General features: G+C 40.6%; 2 protein-coding genes across 4 annotated transcripts in view; one reads left to right on the plus strand and one right to left on the minus strand.

The window, feature by feature from the left end:
- top3b (DNA topoisomerase III beta) overlaps positions 1 to 18,086 on the plus strand; it is a 52,228-nt gene that overhangs the window by 7,438 nt on the left and 26,704 nt on the right. Inside the window, exon 3 of one of the 3 annotated variants that reach the window (XM_085424984.1) lies at positions 9,834 to 10,287. Coding sequence is in view for 1 of the 3 variants with exons in the window: in XM_085424982.1 (XP_085281108.1) it covers positions 13,175 to 13,244 (70 nt within the window). In the remaining 2 variants the exon portion in view is untranslated. Of the gene's footprint in view, positions 1 to 9,832; positions 10,288 to 13,023; positions 13,245 to 18,086 lie in introns of those variants that run through there. The other 2 variants (XM_085424983.1, XM_085424982.1) reach the window with 2 other exon arrangements.
- On the minus strand, positions 13,261 to 16,404 carry LOC146657128 (uncharacterized). The gene is made up of 3 exons (XM_085425121.1): positions 16,323 to 16,404; positions 15,740 to 15,920; positions 13,261 to 14,103 (listed from the first exon to the last, which is right to left on the minus strand). Exons 1-3 carry the CDS (start codon positions 16,402 to 16,404, stop codon positions 13,875 to 13,877), a joined length of 492 nt encoding a protein of 163 aa, XP_085281247.1. The 3' UTR covers positions 13,261 to 13,874.

Here is an 18,086-nt window from a genome sequence, read left to right on the forward strand (position 1 = left end):
TGGAATAAAATATATTTTTAAAAAAAATGTGTAAAAACTCAAAAAAAGTGTCCAAAATAATGTAGTATATATGCATATCACGTGTTAGCTGCTTGAGATTGTTTTCTTTAACTGAGGTTTTTGAATAGTTTATTTGTTACTACTATTATTTATTTACAATAGACAGCAGGACAGCGCTCTCCATTACCATAATCAAAAGACCAAATGAATATATTTTGGAAGAACGGTATATCATTCCTCCAACGGAGTTCCAGAGAATTACAAAATTATTTGTAAGGCTCACTGAATCTGTACTGGCAGAATGTGGTGGCTCAACACCTTTAATTTGTCACTCATCTTATTTCATAAAATGAAACAGATATTGTAAAGTAACTGTGGACTAAATGTACAAGAGCAATGCAAAAGTAAGGCTTTAGATTATCTTCCCTCTGATGACAGATGTTGTTGTAGATTTATGTTTACATTTATTTGTATTTTAAAACTAAGTCTTTAGAGGTGAATGAAGGATAACAGGAAAGCATGTGAAAGAACAGGGAATGGGGCTTGGAAGGCAGTGGGCAAGCAGCTAGGTACTTGGTCATGAAGGATGATGAAAGTATCAGTGGCGGTCAGTAGATGGCTGATGAGCAGGCTGGATGACACTGGGGAGTCTGAGAAGTAGGGAGAACCATGGTTAATACAGTGAAGATCCCACAGAAACAATCAGACTTCACCAGGTCTAGTGATTGAGGAAAATACTTTAACTTCCAGTGATGGTTTATAAAAAGAACAAGAAAGAAACATGTCTTATGCAAAAAAAAGAAAAAGAAATGAGCTATAAGTTGCTGAAAATAATTCTTTAAACTGAATAGAAAGTATAAATAGAGGTTTACAGGTGTGTACTATGTGTATTGTGCAGTAACAAATTTCAGTGTAGTTCAGTAACTAGGTTTCATGAGACATAAGCTATTAAAGATTTAAGAGCAAATAAGAATAGAAAATCAACACAATAAACAGTAAAGCATAACAAAATAGTGCTTCTTTATTTGTGAACTGTAACTTATATTTGGTTTGGATCTGGAGTGACATTAAACAGAAGTGTGGGAAGAGGGTGCCATTTAAATTAAAATGTTTATACATTTTAAATGTACTGCATGATACCATCTTGGTATAGTTTACTTTTGGCATAATAAACATGGGTAAATCAGCATGAAAGTATTAAGGAAGGCTCTAGTTTATTGTGAATTAAAGTGGTCATGGACTCACAGATCGTAACAACTGCTCTGCGACCAGACCTCGTCCTTTGGTCTAACTCCCCAAAACTTGTGTACGTCATTGAGCTGACGGTACCATGGGAGGACCTTGTCCTTTGGGATTGGCAGATGCAAGTGGACTTGGATCAGAGGCTAATTTTTCCCACAGAGATTGTAACAACTACTCTGCGACCACGACCAGACCTCGTCCTTTGGTATAACTCCCAAAAACATGCGCATGTCATTGAGCTGACGGTACCACAGGAGGAAGCAATTGAGGAAACATTAGAGCGTAAGAAGCTGCGGTATGCCAACTTGGCAGCTGAGGCAGAGGATAGAGGCTGCTTTGTTGCCAGTACAACAGCAAAACTGCTTAGAGAGATTGGGATCAGAGGACAGGTGCAACGGCAGGCTATAAGAAAATTAGCTAACACTGCTGAGAGGACCAGTCACTGGCTATGGTTAAAAAGGACTGACATCACTTGGGTAGCTAAGGCAGTCAGCTAACTGTGAAAGAAAAGAAAATATTCAACTCTTCTTCCTTCTGCTCTTCTTCTCTTTTCTGGGAGGCAGTGGGGAGGTAGAGCTTACAGCCCGATCCGGCGGGTAGGTGTGGGAAGCCAGATTGGGCGCCCCCCTTCCGGCTCTCCTTTCTGCTCTTTCCTATCTTGTCCCTTTTGTCCGTGTTGGGGAGTAACGGAATACATGTACTGCCGTTACATATTTAAAATACAAATATGAGCATTCCGTTACAGTTACCGTTTTAAAGGGTGGTATTCAGAATACAGTTACTTTGTTGAAATAAATGGATTACACGGTGGTCTCCTCCTGTTTCATATGTTAGGCTATGCCCTCTCTATTTTTGGTAATTCCACACCAGTGGAAACCCAAACATGCGGCCCACATAATGACGTGAAGAAATATTTAAAAAAAATAATTTAATATGAAGGCAATAGGCAGAGTGTTACAGGCATAGCCCTAAAGAATGTAGCCTCATGGGCAGTGTAATCCGTGCTGGAGGGAGAATGGACTGCCATGCCCCTTATGTTTCTGTTAGCGCCAGGGAGTGAGAAAAAGGAGAGTCGAAAAGTACGAGCTGTCACTGAGCAGAAAGGGGACATAGAAGCATGTAAATATAATAATAACCACTCCAGCCAAAAAGAGTGCCTGACGAGCCCAGTTGTAAGTAAGCTATTAAGACTCGACTGTACACTGTGTTCGTGTTTTCCTCCGAAACAATAAGCTCCGCTGGAGCAGCCTTTCAAGCCTCTCTCTGTCTCTCGCTAGCAAAGTTGACCCAGACAACAAAGTAAGGCTAGTTTTCAGTTACGAGCCCGACACGGAACCCGATGTATTAGCCAGAGGTCCCGCGGACTTGTTTTATATACTCGCGGAATAGTTTTCTATACGAAATCGCTGCAATCGCTATATTAAGATTTAAATATCTAGTTCAGATTGGTATGGCGAGGAACCTTCAGTAATAGTAATAAATCACACAGGAATAGTACATTCATGTAGTTGCAAATAGCATGATAATACAGTGGCTTGCAAAAGTATTCAGCCCCCTTGAAGTTTTCCACATTTGCTTTCACACACAGCCACAAACATGAATCAATTTTATTGGAATCCCACATGGAAGACCAATACAAAGTGGTGTACACTTCTTGAGAAGTGGAACAAAAATCATACCTAACCCCATGCTCTGGGGGTGCTTCTCTTCAGCAGGGATAGGGAAGCTGGTCAGAGTTAATGGGAAGATGGATGGAGCCAAATACAGGGCAATCTTGGAAGAAAACCTCTTGGAGTCTGCAAAAGACTTGAGACTGGGGCGGATGTTCACCTTCTAGCAGGACAATGACCCTAAACATAAAGCCAGGGCAACAATGGAATGGTTCAAAACAAAACATATCCATGTGTTAGAATGGCCCAGTCAAAGTCCAGATCTAAATCCAATCAAGAATCTGTGGCAAGATCTGAAAACTGCTGTTCACAAACACTGTCCATCTAATCTGACTGAGCTGGAGCTGTTTTGTAAAGAAGAATGGGCAAGGATTTCAGTCTCTAGATGTGCAAAGCTGGTAGAGACATACCCTAAAACAGTGGTCCCCAACCCCCGGGCCTCGGACCGGTACCGGTCCGTGAGTCGTTTGGTGCCGGGCCGCAAGAGTTGAGGCTCAGGTGTGAAATGTATGGTTTTCAGGGTTTTTATCGTTTTTCAGCGTTATTTTGTTATCGTTTTTATCGTTAACTCGGTTTTCCTGGGTCTTTTCACGTGTGTTATGAATAAATCTTTTTTTCGGTACCGGTACTAGTTTTATTTTGTTGTATTTATCCGCCACACCTTAAAGGCCAGTCCGTGAAAATATTGTTGGGCATAAATCGGGTCCGTGGCGCAAAAAAGGTTGGGGACCACTGCCCTAAAAGACTGGCAGCTGTAATTGCAGCAAAAGGTGGTTCTACAAAGTATTGACTCAGGGGGCTGAATAATTACGCACACCCCACTTTTCAGTTATTTATTTGTAAAAAATGTTTGGAATCATGTATGATTTTCGTTCCACTTCTCAAGTGTACACCACTTTGTAGTGGTCTTTCACGTGGAATTCCATTAAAATTTATTCATGTTTGTGGCTGTAATGTGACAAAATGTTGAAAAGTTCAAGGGGGCCGAATACTTTTAAAGAGATCTCCGATGTTGTTCCCGGGATCTGCTGGAGCCACTCGCCTAGCTTGGGAGTCACCGCACCTAGTGCTCCGATTACCACGGGGACCAGCGTTACCTTCACCCTCCACATCCTCTCGAGCTCTTCTCTGAGCCCTTGGTATTTCTCCAGCTTCTCGTGTTCCTTTTCTCTGATGCTGCTGCCATTTGGAACCGCCACATCGATCATACCCCTTATATATATATATATATATATATATATATATATATATATATATATATATATATATATAAAAAAACACCCAGCACGCCCCTGCGGGCGGTTTATCCTTCAAGCTCGGGTCCTCTACCAGAGGCCTGGGAGCTTGAGGGTCCTGCGCAGTATCTTAGCTGTTCCCAGGACTGCGCTCTTCTGGACAGAGATCTCCGATGTTGTTCCTGGGATCTGCTGGAGCCACTCGCCTAGCTTGGGAGTCACCGCACCTAGTGCTCCGATTACCACGGGGACCACTGTTACCTTCACCCTCCACATCCTCTCGAGCTCTTCTCTGAGCCCTTGGTATTTCTCCAGCTTCTCGTGTTCCTTCTTCCTGATATTGCTGTCATTCGGAACCGCTACATCGATCACTACGGCCATCTTCTTCTGTTTGTCTACCACCACTATGTCCGGTTGGTTAGCCACCACCATTTTGTCCGTCTGTATCTGGAAGTCCCACAGGATCTTAGCTCGGTCATTCTCCACCACCCTTGGGGGCATCTCCCATTTTGACCTCGGGACTTCCAGGTTATACTCGGCACAGATGTTCCTGTACACTATGCCGGCCACTTGGTTATGGCGTTCCATGTATGCCTTGCCTGCTAGCATCTTGCACCCTGCTGTTATGTGCTGGATTGTCTCTGGGGCATCTTTACACAGCCTGCACCTGGGGTCTTGCCTGGTGTGATAGACCCCAGCCTCTATGGATCTTGTGCTCAGAGCTTGTTCTTGTGCTGCCATGATTAGTGCCTCTGTGCTGTCTTTCAGTCCAGCTTTGTCCAGCCACTGGTAGGATTTCTGGATATCAGCCACCTCCTCTATCTGCCGGTGGTACATACCGTGCAGGGGCCTGTCCTATATATATATATATATATATATATATATATATATATATATATATATATATACAAAATTCACGGTTCAGTTCGATACTTTGGTGTCATGGTTCAATATTTTTTCGATACAAAAAAATGTTCATGGTTTTTTAATTTGTCATTTATTAAAATTATATATATATTTTAACTCAAAAGTACCGTTTTTAAATTTAATGTTGCTGAAACAACAAAGTAAGAAAAAAATAAATCTATCTGATCGAGAAATCACTCATCTTTGGAAAAGAGAGTTTATTACAGAGAAATGTCTCTTTCCAAAATAAAAGCTATACTATACGCTTCTTCTGGGCTATATTCTCAGCAGCATATTAAACATATCAGGTCCCCATAAGGAGAATCATGTGCTAACGGCTGTCCAAATGACTTGGGTAAAGTTTGTAGCATGCGTGCTTGTTGTTTTTGTCTGCTTCCACCTGTCTTTGTACTAGGATGATGTCGGCGTAAATGTGCAGTCATATTCATTGTGTTCCCACTAGTGCTGTCAGCGTTAATCTGAAATGAGGTTAATGCCACAACACGGCAAATCTCCGTTAACAAGCTACCGTGGACTGCCCCGTGCGTGGGGCTGGACGGCGTTTGGAAAATAATTCCAAACGCCAGATCTGAATGAGGGTGGGGGAGGTTCAATTTGCCATGTTGCAACGAGCTTCTGTCTTGCTACCTTGTGCTGCGCTCAGTGGATCTGCGCTCGACAGTGCAGTCTAGGGGGAGTAGTCGAACGCAGATCCACTGAGTTCTCAACACGGACAGCATCGTCAGAAGAAAAGTTGATAAAACAAATAAACATTTTTGTATTGTTCGATACATATGCGTAGCCAACCGAAAGCACTGTATCGAACGGTTCAATATCGATACGAGTACCGTTGCACCCCTAATATATATATATATGTATAATATATATATATATATATATATATAGACAGTCTCGGTCGTTGTGTCCTTGGGCAAGACACTTCACCCGTTGCCTACTGGTGGTGGTCAGAGGGCCCGGTGGCGCCAGTGTCCGGCAGCCTCGCCTCTGTCAGTGCGCCCCAGGGTGGCTGTGGCTACAATGTAGCTTGCCATCACCAGTGTGTGAATGTGTGTGTGAATGGGTGGATGACTGGATATGTAAAGCGCTTTGGGGTCCTTAGGGACTAGTAAAGCGCTATATAAATACAGGCCATTTGCTATTAAATATTCCTAAATTGGCTTTTCAATATAAAAAATTGCAACTTCCACAAGACAAATAGTGACATTTTCTGAATGGTATATAGTTGAATTACACAATTTTACAAAATAAATCATGGGGAATGCTTTTTAGCATGAAATTCTTAGTCACAAGAATGAAGAAAGTGTCATTTTCATTCAACTGAGAAAATAGATAAATATCACAAAAACAAAGATATTGGTAGATTGTCTGGTACAATTGAAGCAATATACTGCATTTTCCAGATGGCACTCTAATTATAAATCAGAAAATAGTTAAATAAGTGGATTATTTCATTTTCAAGATGTGGGTCACTCTAATCCCAGGTAAAACATTTTCAGCTGAACCATATCCTATTTGCTTTAAAAAAAAAAAGGTACAATTGTTGCATATAAAGCATAAAATTATCAAATGATGAATTCTTCTAATTTGTGCTACACACACACACACACACACACACACACACACACACACACACACACACACACACACACACATATATATATGGGATTTGTACAGCTTGTGGTATATATATATATATATACCACAAGCTGTACAAATCCCATTCTAATTCATTCTGATGGTAATTTCAGGCTTTAATATTTCATAGTTTTAAAGAAAATATGTTCAGACATTGCTCTAGATTTCAATGTGTAAAAGGAGGAGGATCAGAAAGTCATGTGGTTTTAAAGGTACTGAGCTCCCGTGGTTTTAATTGTATTTGTCTGATAGACTCCAAATCTTTTCCACGTAAACAGTCCTCTTCACACACTAAGGTTAATTATGGAGTTCAACAGGGTCCTGTACTGGGACCTGTACTTCATACATGCTCCCTGAGGGTAGTATTATTAGAAGGCACAGTACATACGTTTTCATTTTTATGCAGATGATACCCAGCCTTATCTGTCAATGAAGTCAAATGACACACACACCAATTAATTAAACTACTGGAATGTCTTAAAGACATAATAACTTGTATGACCTCGAATTTCCTTCTTTTAGATTCACTTGACAGTACAAACATCTTAGAAACATGGTGTATTAAAATCACAAGTTTTAAACTCTAAGTTTACTGCACCAGTATACACCATATCCCACCACCTGTCAATCTGTTGGACACATCCAAGAGTCTATGGCTGTATCCCAATTCAGGGTCTGCAGCCTTAAAGGCCGATTTTTAAGGCCGATTACATCACAGCAACGCGACAAAGGCTGTCCCAATTCAAAGGCTGCTCGAAATGCGGCCCTCAAATGCGTCCCTGTATTTTAAGGATGGGTCCGTGTATCCTCCATGGCCCAACATATCCCAGACTTCATAGTGCGGCGGACAAACCACTATAAAAGCTACCCTAATTAGGTCAGTTTGTGAGTTGTGTCCACTTTATTTAAGTTTCTGGACATTACTTTTTGTAAAGTTATATTTAATTGACCTCTTTTATGGGCCAGCTAATTATGTTTTTGAATTTTCTCTTTTGAACTTTTTTGAGGGTTAAAATAGAACAGAAAAAACCCTTTTTGAAGACATTTTTTTCCCTGTGTCCCCTATGCCTTGGCTGCTTGGTCCCTCACACTGATTTTCTGAAGATTTTGTGAATGTGGTAACGTGAACAAGTTCATATTCATTCACTGTTTTAACATTTTTCCCCAACTATGTGTTTTTACCACATAGACCAATCTGAATTCAGTCGTTGGGTATTATTAATCTCTGGCTCTCTTCCATAGCGTGTCTTCATCCTGTCTTCCTCCCATTCCTGTTTCCTCCTCTCTGACTTTTTCCTTCCCATTCTTGCAAAGTATGCTCAAAAGGGGGTCATCTGATTGTTGGGATTAGGGTTAGGGGTTTCCTCTGTATTATTTTAGGGTCTTTACCTTACAGTGCCTCTTGGGATTTGATGCTATATAAATAAAATTTATATGATGTACATTTTCCCTATTTGCTGTAAAGAGCCTTATGGGTACACATGAGATCTCGTGTATATGTTGCATTGACATCAATGTTCATCTGTCTGCACTGCACCAGTTTTGAAATGCTTCCCAGTTCTTTCTGCATGGGATCAATACCACAATATTTCTATTCTACAGCCCCAGATTTGAACTTGCTATCGGAGCACCATTCCAAATGGATCCGACATTGGAGAGGAAAAGGGGAGTATGTCACCATAGCAACACAGCCTGCAACAGCTATTCTAATGGTATAGAGAGAGGGAGGAGCAGCGCAGGCTAATGTACATTCAGCAGCTCTTTTGGTTAAGCAGTGAAGATGTGAGGAAGAAAACCAGGAGGGACACAAAGACCATCGGAAACCTGAACAGTAAAAGGGGCAATATTAAGCTCTATGCTCTTAAGCAGTGTTGTGTGCAGTGCTCAGATTGCTGAGCTTTTACAAAATTGGCAACATTCACAATATTGCTTCATAACTGAGTTAAGATTATGTAGTCACAAGCCTTAGTAGAATAAAAATAAAAACCAAATGTGAAACAAACAAATAAAATACGTATCATCATTTGGTTAATATATTTACTGAGTCTAGCATGTCCCTGTAACAAAGCATTTGCACCGTAAAGCCTGTTGTAAACGTCATAAATCTTGTGGCTGAAAACATCACAAAGCTAATCAAAACTCAAATAAAGTGAAATACTTTTCAAACAACAAAAATTAAATTGAAATGAGCATACACATTTTCAAAACTAAGACTAAACTGAAAATAAAACTTTGAAATGAAATTAATACTAAAAACAATAACAAAATATAAAACCATAATATCTGTGAACACCAACGACCCACCCACAGGATTACACAAGTTAGTCTATCCCAAGTGCCTGTCCCAAAACTACAGGCAATTGTAGCAAAATCATTTATGTGTAACTCAAGCCACATTTACGTATTTAAATCTCTGTAGAGATGTATTAAACAAACAGAGATTGGAGTATTTTGTATACATTTTTGTATCGCCTCAGGTTGCTTGGAACCTAAGCTGAGTAGGTACTAAAAAAAGTACCTGATACCAGGTACTACCACCTAATTACCACTTAATTAAATACTACCACCCTAAAAACTGAGTCGACTCAAGTCGAACCAAGCTGACTTGAGTAGGTACTGATGAAAAAGGACTAATCTATCTCGTATGTGGTGTCCCCCAAGGCTCAATACTTGGAATAATTATTTTGGTTTTTTTTTTTTTTTTTTTTTTTTAACGTGTTACATGTTACTCTGGGCCATCTACTTCATAGCTTTAAAGGAATCTTCTACTACTGGTGATAATTTTGACCGGATTATTAAGTGATCATTCTGGGCTTATGTACAGTTGATGGCCCATTCAAGAGGCAAATGACAAAAATACCAGTATTGTATTTTCTTAAATTTTAGATATTGGAACTATATATCATCAAAACAAAGATAATTAAATAATTTTTTATCAGAACACTTACATAATTGGTATTATACAATAGTATGCATTTTACCTGCCCCTTTAGAAGGGAAGCCTTCTGAGGGCTTCCCATGATACACTGACTGTTTTGTCTTCACTGACCTTTGTCACGCACTATATGTACACCTATCTGCAATTAATCATTAATTCTTAATAATCTCTGGCTCTCTTCCACAGTATGTCTTCATCTCGTCTTCCTCCACTCACCCCAGGCAGTTGTGGCAGATGGCCACCCCTTCCTGAGCCTGGTTCTGACAGAGGCTTGTCCTGTTAATAGGGAGTCCCTAAGGGAGACTGTGGAGATTAAGTCCAAATGGATCATGTTCAGCACTTCCATTGCCAAAGCAGCTACACTGAGCTGCAGCTGCAAAGTGGTTGGTGCCTGTCGTGGTGGTAACCCCTGGAAAAGGATTTGCAGATTGCCTCAAAGAGATTCTGGTAAACTGTCAGGCTACTTAGGAGAAAGTGGTGCTCTACCTGCCCTGTGTGTCGTGTGGGTGGAGCGCTGCTTACTTTGACTGAGAACATTGTCAGGCGGTGGAATGAATACTTCGACGACCTCCTTAATCCCACTGGCAAGTCTTCCTCGTAGGAAACAGAGACTGGAGACGAGGGGGACAACTTGGCTGAGGTGAGGTCACTAAGGCAGGGGTTCTGCCACCAAGGCACTCCTTGGTGGCAGAACCCCTGGGGTGGATGAGGTTCACCCTGAGCTATTTTGGTTGACATGCCTCTACAAAATTGCAATGAAACATGAAGCGGTACCTCTGGATTGGCAGACCGGGGCGGTGGTTCACATCTTTAAGAAATGGGACTGGAAGTTGTGTTCAGGGATCACACTCCTAAGCCCCCCTGGGAAAGTCTATGCCAGGGTGCTGGAAAGGAGAGTTCGTCTGTTAGTCGAACCTTGGATAAAGGAGGAACAATGCAGTTTTTGTCCGGGTCGTGGAACACTGGACCAGCTCTTTATCCTGTCAAGAAAATTTGAGGGTGAATGGGAGTTTGCCCAACCAGTCTACATGTGTTTTGTGGACTTGCAGAAGCCATTCAACTGTGTCCCCCTGGGTGTACTGCGGGTTGCTCCGGGAGTATGGGGCCCATTGCTACGGGCCATTCGATCCTTATAGAACTGTTGCAAGAGTTTGTCCGCATAGCCGGCAATAAGTCAGACTCATTCCTCGTGCGTGATGGGCTCCGCCAGGGCTGCCCTTTGTACCAATTCTGTTTGTAATTTTTATGGACAGAATTTCTAGGCACAGCTAAGTGGTGGAAGGCTTTCACTTATGTGGTCTCAGAATCTTATCTCTGCTTTTCGCAGATGATGTGGTTCTGTTGGCCTCATTGGGTGATGGCCTCCAGCTTGCACTGGAATAGTTTGCAGCCGAGGGTGAAGCGGTGGGAATGACAATCAGCACCTAGAAATCTGATGCTCAAGAAGAAGAAGGGTGGAGTGCCCACTCAGGGACGAGTCCCTGCCCTAAGTGGAGGAGTTTAAGTATCTTGGGGTCTTGTTCACAAGTGACAGGAGAAGGGAGCAGGAGATCAACAGACCAATTGGTGCTGTGGCTGCAGTGATGCTGACACTGTACAGGTCCATAGTGGTGAAGATAGAGCTGAGTATAAAAGTGAAGCTCTCAATTTATCGGTCAATTTTTGTCTCTACCCTCATCTATGGTCACAAGCTTTGGGTAGTGTCTGAAGAACAACACTGCGAATACAAGCAGTGGAAAAAGCTTCCTCCGAAGGCTGGCTGGCCTCTCCCTTAGAGATAGGGCTAGAAGTTTGGTCATCCGGGAGGGGCTCAGAGTAGAGCTGCTGCTCCTTCACATCGAAAGGAGCCAGTTGAGGTGGTTCAGGCATTTGACAAGGATGCCTCCTGGGCACCTCCTGAGTGAGGTGTCCCGGGCATGTCCCACTGGGAGGAGGCCCTGAAGCAGACCCAGAAAATGCTGGAGAGGTTATATCTCTCAGCTGGCCTAGGAATGCCTTTGTGTCCCCCCGGACAAACTGGAGGAGGTGGCTTGGGAGAGGGAGGTGTGTAGCTTCTCATAGTAAAATTTATGGCACAGAGGTAACAAACTGTTTTCCCAAAATATACACAAGAGATATTTGGAAATTATAAAAGGTTAAAAAGACTTCTTTCCAGAATCCTCAAAGACTGTTCTGAATATTAGAATAAAAACATAGCCAGTTTAATAACCAGATAAGTGTTATTGGTTAGCAACACTGTCTTTAAGAGAAAATGGTAGAGCCACAGACTGAGCCCAGAAGATCTGCCTATTCAATGGGCAGCATGGAGGGAACGGTTGTAAGGATGCATTTAATTGATGACTTAGTTTGAAGTGTAGCGGAGGGGGTGAATGAAACAACACACACAATTCTTTCATCACCATCTGCCTGGGGTCAGCATCCCATCACCTTCCCCAAAGATGAAGAGAAGACCAGCTTCCACACCCTCAGTTCCCTGCATCTTTTCTAGCTCTTGCCCTTTTGCCCCAGTGGCCCACGCAGTTCTCAAAGAACACTATGTACTAGATGGATGGATGTACACACAGCTGTGTAGCAGTGTTTAAAGAAAAAAAAAAGGTGGATCATAGAAGTGACAGCATGACATCTTTGTTTCTTATTCTGATCATTGTCACTGTTTGCTTTCGGCCTAACAGAATCCAGGCTGCCATTATTCACATGGCTGGTCTTCATCAGTACAATAAACACGTAAATAAAAACAACCAACCAAACACAAAGATATACGTAAAACTCTTAGAAAAACAAACACCTGCTCTGCTGAGATGATCTGTTTTCTCACTTTAAGTAGAAGAAAATGACTGACGTACCCGGTTATTTCGTGTCGTCTACCGCCATCTTGTGTCCAAATTTTGATTGACAGACACACACACACACACACACACGCACACACACACACACACACACACACAGTCGTGCCATTTTATTGTCGCAAGAACGACAACGCGGCATTAAGAAAAGACAAAAAGATATGATAGCTTTTTTTTTGTCTCTTTTGTTTTTTAAATTCACTTTAACCTAAACAAAATCTAAAACCTTTAGATTACGGAAGAAAACGACAGCGTTACCTGAAAATAAAAATTTTCTTTCAGATTTTTGGGTTTGTCCATTTGGTAAGCTTCTTTTCAAATTATGTTACGCTCCTCACGCATATATTTTTGTTAGTTTTGTTGAGTTAGCTGAGCTACGAGTCTGTATTTAATTTGTCACCTTATTTGTCACTACCAATTTTTAATAATAATAATAATAATAATAATAATAATAATAATAATAGCAGAGAAGACGATAAAGAAAATCAAATCATTAAAACTAATTAAATGGGAGGCAAAGGCCATGACGTTCACCCGGAAGTAGATCTCGTATGGTAGAACGCGCCATGGCCACTGCAGTAGTTTCTCACACAGCCTGTTAGCCGGTGATAAGCATAGCACAGGTCAGTGTTTCCTTTTGACAAGATTGGGACAGTAAGCGACAGCTGAGGGAAACTGCTCATCATGAGAAGTGTGCTGATGGTAGCGGAGAAGCCGTCCTTGGCTCAGGCCATTGCCAAAATCCTTTCTAAAGGTGGGTACAGAGTAAAAGCTGTGTCGATCAGCACGCAGTGGAAGTATGGTGGAGCCGAAATGAAATTGATTAGCTTTGATCGGCTGACTTTTTGGCGTTTGATTGGCTTTTGTTTTGTTTTTGTTGTTTCTTTCTTTGTTTTTTCAGAATACAAGGATTTTTTAAATCTGGGCACTCAGCATATATAAGCCTGGCTGGCCTGCTTGTCTTAATTAGAGTAATCCAAATGATGATTCCAGTGTTGGACTTGTTGGTTTGTTTCCTGTGTTTGCCTGTACTGCTAAATGACATATTATATACAATAGTTAAAGCAGTACTCTCTTTTTTTTAGACACTCTTAGACTGGATCTCGAATTAAACAAAAGTGTTGTGATAACAAGGCTGTCAAAACACTACACATGGACACAGAATTGACACCGTATAATATAAAGTGTCTCAGATTGCTTTAATGAGCTGTTAACAGGTGTGTAATAACTGATAACCTTTTCAGTGTCTTCTGGAAAACAAGCACAATGAGTGAAATGGGCTATTTCTCAGTAAAATTGATGTGAAAACTATACTTTGTCTAAACAGTGGATGTTGGTGAAGTTTTCCAGTGGCCCAAGTTGACCATAGCATGCTCTGTTGTGTTCAGCTGTGTCTGGAGATGGCACATATACATGCCACAGTGATGAGCTCAAACTCCAGAGAGTAGCTGGCTGAGGGGAAGCAGCTGGGGTTCTTTTTGAGGACTGGCATCCTCAGGGATACGGGGATGGTCTCTAAACCAAATTCACTGTCGAGTCCCCTGCAGGAGTGGCCGGTGTGGCAGCTGGCCTCATGGATGACCTGAGGCACCCGGTTCAAGTCGATGTTTTCCCTGGTGAGAGATGAAGAGTAGGCCTATACTGTGAATCTGGATTTGGGCTTATCTGGATTTTCTGTACTACAAAGGTGGTTCACTTCTTACTGAGGTAATTCACCATGGTAACTCATGCTGTGAATCTAACCTGCTCTGGAGCAGGTTAAATTCCAGATTAGAAATCACCACCTACTGGCCAATCAGTTCTCCAGAAAATAGCATCAGCATCCCTGGAAGAGTAGGAAGGTGTTAAGTTTTTTAACCTTGTCTAATGTCTTTGTTTCCCCATTGAGCATCAGTAACTCAGACTCACAGACATACGCATGCAACAGCTTTTTTGCAGCTTTTTTTTTTTTTTTCATTTGTTATTCTTGAGTTTAGACATTTAAAATACGTAATTCCACTCTTCTAGTGATTTAAGGAATACCGGACTTCATTATTCATTCAGAAGTTTTCTGATGCTAAATTTTCTTTTGTCATTAATCAGCTTTTTCTAATTTAACTTTAAAGACGTTCAGGTACTTTCCAACTTTGAAACTTCTTCTGTGTGAACTTCAGCTTTCAACAGTTTTGCACTTTTGCTTTCAGGTGAATGATTCAATGTATTTCAGCTCATTCAAGATTTTTTAAACTAAATATTCAGCAATTATTACATTTCAGCTCAAACCATTCAGCTGTCAGCATTCACACTGCATTTTCTTCAGGAAATGCATTCTCTAGTTACACCTTGATCTGCAACAAACAAGAGGGATGTCCACGTCTCCCGTATTAGGCTGTGAGCCAGTGAGTTTTATTATTAAATGGATCGAGTTTAAAGATCCAGAGCTCTAATTTGTAGGGCTGCAGCTATCGGATATTCGAGTAATCTATCGATTATTCCATTGATTAATCACATAAGAATAACTTTTTTTTGTTATTAATGAGCATTAATAAATATTCAAATTAGAAAAAAACACAGGTCTTTAAGAATGAACTACTCATTGGTTTCCATTTTTTTTTTAAGAAACCATAATCTTAAATGTAAAAATATGTAAATAGTCTCAAGTACAGACAAAGGTCAAAGTCAAATAAAATAAAATATACAATATACTAAGGCATAAGAAATCTACCTTTACTCTGTCTTCTTGGAAGGCTTTCCGATGTTAATTGGAGGAATGTTGTTGTGCTGCTGAAAACAGATGTTATGGTGGTGTAGACATTTTTATTAATATTAATTACTGTCTAACCTAACAACCCTCAGCTCATGGCTCAGAGTGTAATGGCTCATTGGCTTGTGAAAAGTGTGGAGTTTTTAAAAAATATATATTTTAATTATAAAAATTAAGATATTTAATTAATACAATAGTTTGTATTATTTCACTTTCGATCTGAAAAATGTTACGAAAGCCTCAACTTCTGCAGACATACTGGAGATTTTTCTCTGTGTAAAACAAACAGAGAAACAAAAAGCTACAAAAGTTGCTTTTCTTCGCAAAGTTTGTGCTTTAATGAAGGACTCCCGCAGCTTTTTCTGCTAATTTGTAAAGTTCCAATATGGAGAGATGCTTTTTCTTAGTACTAGACTTAACACTGCTGGATAGACCCATCCCATTCAACATTCTCTCAGCCAAGCAGAATCAGCATAAGAGTTTGCGTTGCAGGTTCCAGCACTTACACGTAGCTCCAGGTCGCAATGCTGCGCTCGTTGATGCGGGTGGGCAGGTTGACCAGCTGGCTGTGGTAGTCCTGCAGGCTGTACGTGCAGAAAGATTCGTCCACACACTGGCTGCTCAGTGACAGGGCCACGCACTGATGAAGGGCCAGCAGACACAGCAGAAAGACACGCAGCTGCTGAACACACAGTCAGCGAGTTTATGTTTTGATGGATTGATGAGTTTCTTATCGGTGAACCCAGACACATCACCAAGGTTTCTATACCTTCTAAAGGTGGCAAATGTAATACTGGTCTCCTATGATGGGATAGTTTTTGACTTTAGACTTCCTGTCCTACTTTGTAAGTTTTGGCTTCTTACAATTATTAAAGATTTTAGCGGAAGCCACGCTCATATTTCTTAAGGAAAAATATTATACAGGTGTCAAATATTCTGTCACCTCTAAGTTAAAAAACACGCAGCGCTACTTTTGCCTTGACATAATTTTGGAAGTTGGTTTGAAGTAGATAAGGTCACCCTGTTCAGTTCATCAGGTGTGACTGGGTCCTTTATCTAATTTGTCCACAGAAGGTAAATGGGTCCCACACTGAGCCTGGTTCTGCCAGGAGTTGTTAAACTCCTGCCTGTTAAAAGATTTCCTCACCACCACTTCACTGTGCCTGTTCATGGTGGGTTGTTGTGGTTCTCTCTCTTACATTGTCTGGCTCTCAAGATTGATCACATACAGCGATGTTACAGGGTTGCTCTTTTCTTTTTTACTGACTTACTTTACTTGAACAACACTCCCTACATTATCAGAGACCCAGCTTTTAATTACTATTATATTAGGAAATCTGGCATAACCTCTTCCTATTGTACAAATTACTTATTCTGAGCTACTGGTAGATATTGCCAGTCAGGTGAATAACATTCCTGTACTGGTCTTTAAAAAATGGACTCACAGAAATGTTGTAGTGGGTTCAGCATACAAATGTTTTTCTTTTTGTAATAGATTCATACACTTAACTTGTGCAGTCAGGATATGCAGATATTTGAACACCGCTATAGATGTCTAATAAAGTAAGTATGTAGAAAATAGGGGTGGGATTTTAAAAATTGATTTTCTAATTCAAATCGATTTTAGTTTGAATAATGCAATATCGATTTTTAAATATAAATGTATTTTGCCAGAAACGCCAGAATCTCAGGTTAAACCTCACAAAACTATTTCAACAACCACCAAATGGCTAAAACAGCAATTGAGAGCAGGTAAACAGATGTAAACACAAAGCACAGCTCATTCATGTCTGCGGACATGCAGTGGGGTGCTGAAAGCTGACATCTCACACATTCAGAAGCTGCCAGTTTGAACCAGCAGCAAAAGAAGAGCAAAAGTACGCTTCATGTTTGAAAAACATTTTCACTGCTCTCTCACAGTGTGCTCAAGAGACCAGTTTACCATCAATAATCTCTGTTTTCTGCATTATTTGCTTGCTTTTTACGCACCAGTATACTGTTGATTGCACGCTGTCACCCGCCATTTTTTATTTTTTTTTCCCAAACCGACCTCCGATAAGAGAGCCTAATTTCTGCGGTTCAATACCAAAGAAATTTAAGCTTTTACAAAATATGCTTAGATTGCAAAACACTTGGCTATTTCTCTTATAAAACCTCTGTAACTTTGCTCTGATTTTCACTTCAGCAGCATTGGGTAATGTTCATATACTGACTTGTGGTTTTCTTCAGTTTTTTAACTACTGCAGAATCTTTTTAAGGGTTATCTGCTATAAAAGCCAGGCCAAGAAAATCTACTTTATTTTTTTCTGTGTTTTATCCTCAGTCACTTTGATAAAAAGGCATCTGCTGTGATGCTTGCACCTCTAAAGTCTTACAATTGTCAGCTTTGTTTTTATACATATTTTTATATATTATATAAAAATATGGATATGTACTGATAAGTAATAAGAATTATAATATTTCTGACTGAGTCAAAATCAAATCAATTCAGTTATAGAAATCTGTGACGATATCCAGCTCTAATAGAAAATGAATGTTGTTTAATTTTACTAACCTGCAGATTGAATTAAATAGAGTTGAAAGATGTGAAAACATCCATAAATCTACTAGTGTGTTCCTTAAAGCCCATCTGAGTTTAACGTTGCTGTATGTCAGTCGGCATTACTAAAAACCAAAAAGGCAGCATACTTACCTGGAGCTGTTCCATGGCTTGACTGTTTGGCTGGAGTTAGGTGCAGTGGAGCTTCTTTGCCTTTCTTTGGTGGTCACTCTGTTCTTTGGCTTGGAGTCGATCTGTGAACTGTTTCTGGACCTACCTCTATATATGTGCCCTGTTCTTGGCTGGATTTCTGC

The sequence above is a fragment of the Rhamphochromis longiceps genome, linkage group LG12, assembly GCF_057381845.1.
Source record: "Rhamphochromis longiceps isolate RC_006_pf linkage group LG12, R_longiceps_female_GT1.1, whole genome shotgun sequence".
In the NCBI taxonomy this organism is placed as follows: Eukaryota; Metazoa; Chordata; class Actinopteri; order Cichliformes; family Cichlidae; genus Rhamphochromis; species Rhamphochromis longiceps.